At 42.0% G+C, this 9,478-nt stretch overlaps 1 protein-coding gene across 1 annotated transcript in view; it reads left to right on the forward strand.

The window, feature by feature from the left end:
- LOC104270127 (SH2 domain-containing adapter protein B-like) overlaps window positions 1-9,478 on the forward strand; it is a 50,815-nt gene that overhangs the window by 7,233 nt on the left and 34,104 nt on the right. The window contains exon 3 of the mRNA XM_009864394.1: window positions 9-453. Within this exon, the coding sequence (XP_009862696.1) occupies window positions 9-453 (445 nt within the window). The remainder of the gene's footprint in view (window positions 1-8; window positions 454-9,478) is intronic.

Here is a 9,478-nt window from a genome sequence, read left to right on the forward strand (position 1 = left end):
GCCCAAAGGAAACCCAGCGGTGCCGGCAGCTTGCCCTGCCCTGACGAGTCAGCACACCTCCACATTCACTGCCACACCTCACCTGGCTTTCCACAACACTGCATGCGTGATGACACCAGTGATCTGCTCCGCACCTACCGCCTCCAGAAAGACCGTGACTTTGAGGACCCCTACAATGGGCCTGGCTCGTCCCTGCACAAATTGCATGCTGTGTGCCACCCAGACTACTCGGTGCCCGAGGGCCTGAGTGAGGCCAATTGTGCACCTGGCTCCCCGTGCCTCTTTTGCAGCCACAGCGAGTGTTGTCCGGCGATGCCGCCTGATGTGAAATATGTATCCTCAAAGCACCGGCTTATCAAGGTTGAAACCAGTGCTGGCAGTGATGATGCAAGCGAGAAGCTCAACAAAGCCTCCATGCAGCTGGTGACCTCTGCCCCTTCTGGAAAAGATAAAGTAAGTGTTGTGCTCCTCTACCCATCCTCATAGACTAGATAGTACAGCTGGAACTATGTCAGTCCCTGGAAGGATTTTTGGTGAGGGGACTAGCTCCTGTCTGAACGCATATAGAGCAGCCACTGCTCTCTACCATGTTTCACTGCATGGCCTGTCCCTTTCTAATATCTTAGGGCAAGGCAGGGCATATGCTGGCACATGAAATGGTGGTGCCCTGTCCTCTTGGCTTTCAAACTCATCTCCTGTCTCATGCAGCAAGTTTGCAGGTGTGCCTAGCCCTTTTCTGGGACACAGTGCACTACCAGTCTCATGACTGGTACCAAGCTCTTGAGTTAGCATGCTCCTGCAGAACAGGATGTGATTCTTTGAGGGTTTCCTTGTGGTTTCCTAGAGTCACTTGAGAAGCCTGTGCTTGTGACCCAAAGTTGTGGGCTCTGCCCCAGTGCATGTGATATGCAGTGGTCATACATAAAAAAAAATTATAAAAAATAAAATCTGATGCCATTTCGAAGTCACACTGTCTGTTTTTAAGGTAACAATTTATCATGTGTTCAGTAATAACTTCTTTGCCTTCTAGTTCAGCATCAAAGGTGAAATAGTTCAAAGCGTCACAACTTGCACTGTGTTTCCAGCTGGCAGGTACCTGAGGCAAACTCTATAGCTACTGGCTCAGCTGCAAATGTTCTCGTATCTTTTACTGGTTGTTCTCTACAAATATTAACAAAATACTTTTGGCACAGCACTGGTAAGTGCTGGGCTCAGGAACTCAGGTTACAGGTCGAAAGCTTTGCAGAGGGAAGTAGTGCTAATTATTTTCTAAGCACAGCACATATTCCCCCTGCCTCTGTTGGTCCGGTGAGATTAGTTTAGTTTTTTCATATTTCTCAATTTTATAAATTGGCATTTACAATTTGAGTGTAATAGTCACATGACAGAATTTCTAAGTGTGTGGTTAATTTTACGTTTGATCTGTGTGTACGTGTTTAAAATGTGTAAAATGATTGTACTGACTAGTGACACATTTCCATGACAATTTGATAAATTGTATCCAGTCTAGGTGGAAATTCAAATAAATCAGCTTGTAATGTTAATAACACAAAATTAAAAATCCAGAATTTATATATGATATTATATTTTGTGTCATTTTAGATGTAGTTCCTGACTGGAAGCAATTTTTTTTGTGGAAATGATTGATTAAAGTTAGAGTCTCACTATGTTACAGTTCCTGTATATTTAGTCCTTTTGCAATTGTCTGTGTTGATACTATTTATCTGCTCTTAGGCAAATACTTTCAGCAACTTCATGTTTCGGAGAAAATAACTTTTTCAGGTTAAATGTTTCGAAGTGCAACTGCTATTAATTTCTTTAGTAGGGCATGATTTTTTTTGTTATCTTTCAATTTTAGGTCCTACTGAAGCCACTTACGAAGCAGAAACTACGTCTCTTGCTAGGTATCCTGCTGCCTTGTGTGATCATGAATCTGTGTGCTGCTCCTAAGGCCTCATGCAAGTTTTAAAACTTGTTTCAAATGAGAGGCATACATTTGTGGGGGTTTTTTTGGTTATTTTTTTAAAATGCTATAGAACACTCATGTCATAGTTGCATAATTTCTGTTTTTGAGAGAACTGCATATGACAAGAGGGAAATCTTAAATTGTCTAATAATTGTCCCTTCACCTCAAAATATAAGTGTGCCTGCCCTCACCCACAACAGGATTTAGTTGTAAGGAGCTACTTAGCTTGCTTTTTGTTTTGTTATTTCCTCCTGGTAGTGGAAATGAATTATCTTATTTCACTGCCCTGAAATGTAAAGTCTGACAGGTGAGCCTGGTAAGCAGCGGTTGTAGTGCACTGGCCCAGAACTGCTTCTTTTCTGTAATTTTCTGAGGACAAATGTCTCTCATGAGGCCTGTCACTCGCTGAGGAGCAAAAATGAGAAATTTAGTTGAAAGATAGTTCAGTGGTAAATAAAGCAAGTGGAAATAGACTTCTGTAAGAAGCATGTAGCAGAGGGCCCTGTAAAGAGTGTCAAAAAACCTAGAAGACTGATATTCTGAAGACTTGATAGAACTGTTAAAAATTTAGAGGGGAAGAAAATCAGTATGAAGAGGTCAGTGGTGTGTTAAACGTGAAAGAGTTACTAGAACAAGAAGGAGATTCAAGACAGTGCTTGCTTGGAGTGGTTACTTATAAAAGACAAATGGAAAAGTGTGAATCAAAATTCCCAGGAAAAAGACGATGATTCAGGGAGTAGCAATGTCAGGCATGATTTTATTTTCCAAGATTCCAGGCATAGGTTTTAAGTGTAACCACAGAGATGTAGTGTATTTGGGCTTCAGAAGACTTTGGTATGTAGAGATAGATGTACCGACTATAGTTGAAGGAAACAAACCCGAATTGCCATGCATCTTTAATAGTGAGGTGATTAACCTCTACCGCGGATACCCAAGTCACCATTGCAAGATGTCTTTTAATTTGGATGGGTGGGTGGATTTTTTAATTTATTTAGGTAGTACAAATAGGCTTGAGTAAAACTGAACACAGGACTGAGGAATGGGGAGCCTTGGACTGACTTGTGACTTTCCACACAGGATAATGCAACTCATTGAATCCTGAGCTGTGTGAGCGGAAAAGCTAATCATACAGAGTTTTCCACCACCATTGTGTTATTAGGAAAATTATGAGGGGAGCTGTGGTTGTTCACTCTTTGTCACTAAGCCTAGAGAAGCCTTGTGATAATAGGCAGCTCTTGCTGGCTTGGTATCTTGAGGCTGTTGTACGGGTCTATAGGATAGGATTGTAGAGTGACTTGCTTGAAGCTGGAAAGCCTATACAGAGGGACTTCTACCACTCTGAAGTTAGAGCATTTAGTGTGCTAGAGAAGTCTACATGCTTCTGTTGCTGAAGGGAAGGTGAAAGGACACAGCAACAGTTTGCAATTGCAGCTGGAGATGAGGCTGAAACACCCTAACTAGTGTGACTAGATGTGTGCAGACCCCTGGGCTGTGTTTCACTTTGAAGAGTGATAGACTGGAGCTACACAGCTGAGCCTCTGAATCAGAAGAAGGGTGCACCTATTTCTCTCCTCCCCTCAGCTTTCAGGTGCAGGAAGAGGAGCTATGTGGCCATACTGCTGCTTAACTGGTTGGTACCATATCTTTAACAGGTTGGGTGGGCTGCAGGGGTGTCCCTAAAACTGTATCACTGCATGCAGTAGCCTTCCAGGTCCTAGTACTGACATGCTCATGACAAGCTTGACTTTTGTGCTTTGCAATTGGTTTACTTCTTCCTGCTTCTGCATAATTTCAGCACTTAATCTTTCTGTTTGTTGATTGCTATGAGAATCTGTACTCAAAAAAGCAAGCTGTGGGAGAGAAGGAAGTAATCCATTGCATTTGCTTATCTTTGCTGGTTCAGTGGTGATGACTCCGAGCTGATTTCAGGAGCTGACACCTTTGTGGAGACAGAAGAGAAAGCTAGATGCTATAGTGCAATTCATGCTCTTGCAATATGTGTAGATTGCTATGTCACATGTGAAGACCCGGGAGCATTTCTTCTAAAAGTTAGATTTGCTTCTGTGCACAAGTGCTAGTTAACTTACAGAAGGAGGAACAACTAATATTATTAGCAGTAGTGAGATATTTCCCTATGATTACACTCTTGTCTTTTTGTTTTTATGTTCAGCCAGAAACTCTAGTTAAAGTTTTCAGACTGATAAAGCTAGTAACTGTAGGAGGAAGGGAGGAAGTATTTTGTTTAAACTCACAAGAAAACGACAGTCTGCATATGACTAAATGTTAGGTAAAGCTAAATTGGATAGTGCAGGAAAAAACATTTAAAAATTAATGCAGTGTCAGAATTTGCATGGGTGGGAAAAGAAGGCAGGTGAGAAGTCAAAATGCTAACAGCAGATTTATTGCCTTACAGATTCTGACTTGAAATACACGTGAAAACTGCATCGTGGATACTAGTAATGCCTGTGGAAGGATTTTCCTAAATTGCTAAGCTAGGTCTAGAACAGTTGATTGGTCTTCCATCTTCATGGGAGCCGTAATGTCTGTGAATGGAATCCAAATACCTATTTAATCACATCCTGTGGTATATACCACCACTGTCTGATATGAAAATGTTGCTATAGTCTGCCAGGTTTATTTAAGTAAATTTAAGTTTTCTTGTTATATATGTTGAAATTATTTGTAATGTGTGTGTAAATACATACACAAAATATGCTAGACTTATATACTAATCATTATTATGTGTTATATTGCTGAGAAACAGGTTGTGGGTCTTCCATCTTTGGAGACTTTCAAAACCTGTATGGTTAAGACTCAAACAACTTAATTGCTGGTCACATGTTATGGGTTGGCCTGGTTGGATTTTGGCAATGGAGGGGAGCTGCAGGGTGGCTTCTGCAAGAAGCTGCTAGAAGCTTCCTGAGTTTGATAGAGCCAATGCCAGCTGGCTCTAAAGAGGGACCCGCCGCTGCACCAAGGCTGAGCCTATCTAGGAGAGGAACACCTCTGTGAAAACATATTTAAGAACAGGGGAAAAAGAACTGCGTCACAACAGCTGGCACAGAGATGGAGGAGTGAGAATATGTGAAGACACCAAGGTCAGTTAAGAGGGGGGAGGGGAGGGTGTGCTCCAGGCGCCGGAGCAGAGAGTCCCCCAGGTCGTGGTGAAGACCATGGTGAAGCAGGTTGTCCCCCTGCAGCCCATGGGTGGGGTGTAGATGTCCACCGTGGGGCAGAGGACCCCACACTGAGTGGGTGGATGCCTGAAGGGGGCTGTAGCCCGTGGGAAGCCCGCATCAGAGTGAATTGCTGCCAGAACCTGTAGCCCATGGAAGAGTGAATGCCCACACTGGAGCAGGTTGGCTGGTGGGACTTTTGTGACACTGTGGGAGAGTCACGCTGGAGCAGTTTCCCCTGAAGGACTGCATGTCAGACTCACGAGGGGTGGGTTGCCCCTCGTGAGGTGTCTCACGTTGGGCAGTTTGTGATGAATTGCCCTTTGTGAGATGACTCATGCCGGAGAAAAGAGTATGAAGCTTTTCTCCTGTGGGAGGGACCCCACAATGGCCCTAGGCAAGTGTGAATAGTCCTCCTCTGGAGTGAAGAAGCGGTGGAACTAACATCAGATGAACTGACCGTAACCCTCATTCCCTGTCCCCCTGTGCCGCCTGGGGGGAGGAGATGGAGATACCAGGACTGATGTTAAGCCCAGGAAGAAGGGAGGGATGGTGGGAAGGTGTTTTGCTTTTAAGATCTGATTGCTTTTCTTATTTCTCACTACTCTTCTCTGACATGTTCTTTTAACAAATCTGACTAATTTCCCCAAAAATTTGCCCAAAAATTGGCAGGGACGGTAAACGAAAGTGATCTCCCTGTCTTTATCTCAAACCTTGAGCCCTTTGAAATATTTTCTCCCCCTGTCTAGCGGAGAAGTGGGGGTGAGAGAGCGGCTGTGTGGGCACCTGGCTGCTGGCCAGGGTCAAACCATGACATCACAAAAGTTGAGAGAGAAATATATTATTTGTATTTTTCAAAATATAAGTATATATTAATAGTGTATTTATAATATGTAGTATTTTATAGTATATCTTCTCCCAGAAAAGAATCTCACAAAATAAGTCTCCCAAAGGTTTGGCTGGCAGGGAAGGTCTTCTGTGTTTTTTACTTTGTGTTGTTTATCATCATTCCTCTTGCATTCTTCCCAGAATAGCGTGTCCTTAATTGTACTAGACACTAAATCAGTCGAATAACAAACAGTTCTGTGCTGAAGTTGCAGTTTCAAGCACAGATCTTCTGTATATCTTTTCAGTTCACAGAGGGATTATCCCTAAAGACACTTTTTATTTCAGTGTGGTAAGTTCTTACTGGTTTCTTTCTTGTTTGTTCCCTTTGAAATGTCAGAGATACCTGCAAAATTATGCATTTAGGTATGTTCTTAATTTTCTTCATGCAGCTGTATGTGCAAATTGTGCTTTTGCGTATGTAAATACTCATTTAAATTTGTATTTAGTAATAGAATATATGTAAGTCTTCAATGGTGTTTTTTAAGACTGTAGAAAACCAAAAACTATGCATTAGTAGTGAAGCTTCCACCTTAGTTAATCTATATTAAAGGAATCTCAGCTTGTATTTGATTTCTTTGGGGGACATGGGGGGATGATCTTATTGGGTTTTGATCTTGTATCTGCTAACTGACTTTTTAGCTAGACCTGTCATTCTGAATTTATCAACTTGACTGAGCCATACTCCTTCTGTTTTGCCATTAAGTTTTAATAGACAACCTGCTAGGAAGAACTCCTGTGGGTGTTCACTAAAACTTTGTTGATCTTGGATTGCATAAACTCAGCTACAAGTTTCAGTTACTTTTGATCAGTGCACTTCTCTTTATGTTTTGGAGTTTCTTTTGCTTGAAGTTCCTCATGCCTCAAGTTAATATTTCTAGACCTACATGATAGAAAATAATACTATATGTGTATGGCATGCCATAGGATGGCCTTGTATAGAACAGGAATCAATAGTTGTAGGAGCTCACAGTCCACTCTGATAATCTTGCATTATGTTAAGAGTTAAGCCACAGGTCTTTAAAAACAGCCCTAACAAAGGCAGCCAGTTGAAGTCTGAATGTCTGCATGAGGCCTACTAGGGATTTCCGGATAACTGTGATTCATTTTGACAGGTAGGATCCACATAAAAGGTGGCTGGATTTAGCAGAGAGAAGAGGCAAATAACTGTGTCTTACTCCAAAGGTCAGACCCTGTGTGTGAATGCATTCTCTAGCCTGCAGCTACAAAACCACAGCGTGTTGCCAGTCTTCAGATTGTGTCTAAGGCAGATGTGGCAGGTACAGTATTAAATCCTAGGTAGCCTGACTAGTAGAGATTTCTGAGGGGGATGCATTTGTAGATGAAGGGTGGCATCAGTTCCTTTCTCCTTCCTGTCCTGTATTCGTCAGTTACTAACATAAAAGTTCAACTTGGAGGCCATTTGAATAAGTTTAGCCATTTGTCTTTGAGGTGTGCTTAACCCAAGGTGTGGGAGGGGCACTGCATGCAGGCCCTGAGCTGATATCTTCTATACTGACCTTGACCTCTGGACTGCAGAAAACAACTGCCTGACAGAGTTGAGTGTGCTTGGTGGTGGCTGAAAGATTGTTGGGAGAAAAAAATACAACATGAACATAACCCTGTCTGCAGCACTAATGTGCCCTGGTGAACATAGAGGCACCTTGATTGTGGCACAGAAAGGCCTCTTCCCACCTGTCCCTGAGGGAGAGGAGACAGCATGGTGCTCTTACACTGGATCTTCCACATGATATTAAGGTGATTAAGCGCATGATCTGCAGAGCCCCACTGCACATGCAAGGAGGTGCTTTGGATACCCATAGGCTTGTGAACAAAACTTGAATGTAAGCTTGGCAACCTCGTGCTTTGTAAGGATGGCATGAATGGGTATAAGGACAATGTATTCATACTCCCTGGCATGAAGCACATGTTTTGTCTGCTATGTGTACCTACCATGACTAGAAGACTCTTGTACTCAGAACCTCATAGTCTACCAAAAGATTTTATCTTTACGTAGTTTAAACTACTGTATATAGGCTTCAAAGATGAGCTTGCTGAAGTAAAATACTTTCTGGGGAGATGGCACAAAGACTTGGAGCCTTTTTCTATCTGGGATCTCTGAGAGCAGGAGAAATAATTTTCCGTGATGAGATTGTGAAAAGCAGTTTAGACATTTATGGTAGGTATGTTAGTATGAACAAGCATCTCATTTGAGACTTTCAAGCCTTTTTGAATGTGGCTTCTTTTTCAAAGAAGTTGAAAAACTTGAAACTTGATAGAAGTGGAGAATTTGTAGCTGTTAGTAAGTATAAAAGACAAATATTGTCACTGGTCATCTGCTATATTTACGCTGAGAATTAGCAGATTTTAATACATATGGATAAAGTAACAGTCACCTGGGAACCCTCTTTTGACAGCTCAGAGCTACTCTTAATAAGGAAATACAGATATACCACTCCAAGAAGGTGAAACACAGCGCTCTTTCTGCCTTCCTGAGTGCCGCACAGTGGATTTGGGATTTGTGTGGCGTTTTTTGTTTGGTTGGTTTTTGTGGGGTTTTTGTGGTTTTGTTGTTATTTTTTTGTTTGTGTATTTTATTGGGTTTTTTTTGGCTTTGAGTGGATTTTTTGGGGGGGTGGTCTTTTAGGTGAGCAGATTTGCCCAGTCTGACAAATTTGATAGATGAGCTGATTGAAACCATGATTATGGTGAGCTGTATAGAATCTCAGTTTTTGTGCCACTATTGGGGTTTTTTTTGTAAGCAAAATAGGTACTAGAAATCACAATGTGGTAGGGCATAGGTAGTGAGACTGAAGTGTGTTAGATGCTTTGTTCCATAATCTTAAAGGAGGTATCTGCCTTTCCTAATACAGTGTTATCTTAATCCATGACATTTGTGTAGGTGTTTGATCTGTAAATAGCTGCATCCCCTTTTTTTTCGCTCTGACTGGTGGGGTTTGCAGGCAACAGGAGACGGAAGCAGATGCAGCTTCAGTGTTAGAGCTGACAAGGTACTTCTCCGTTGGAACAGTCTGCTCTCTCTATTACTGGTGCTGGATACAAAGTAACTGGTGGGACGGAAAGAGTATTGGTTGAAAACTCCCTCTTAAATAGAGCAGGCCTTTAAGGCAGAATCCTTTAGGTTTGCCCAGCTTTGAGTTGGTCAGGGTGTGCTGCTGGGATGCTTTTCCACTTGGTTTATTTTATGATTTGTGAAGATTCTGATGCTTTTTATGCTTCAGACTCTTGCGTGTCCTGCATAATTCTCATAAGAGGATTGTTTTCTTTGCCCTGGTCTACTTGACAGTGCCTAGAAACCAAAATTACCTCTTCAACAGCAAGGAGGAATTATTCCTGTTAATTTAATCAACTGATTAAAAAGGCTATATAAACAACGGAATTTACACAGCATACAATGATTTTGCAGGGGACAGAAATGTGTGATGATGTA

Source organism: Apaloderma vittatum, unplaced genomic scaffold, assembly GCF_000703405.1.
Source record: "Apaloderma vittatum isolate BGI_N311 unplaced genomic scaffold, ASM70340v1 scaffold1442, whole genome shotgun sequence".
NCBI lineage: Eukaryota > Metazoa > Chordata > Aves > Trogoniformes > Trogonidae > Apaloderma > Apaloderma vittatum.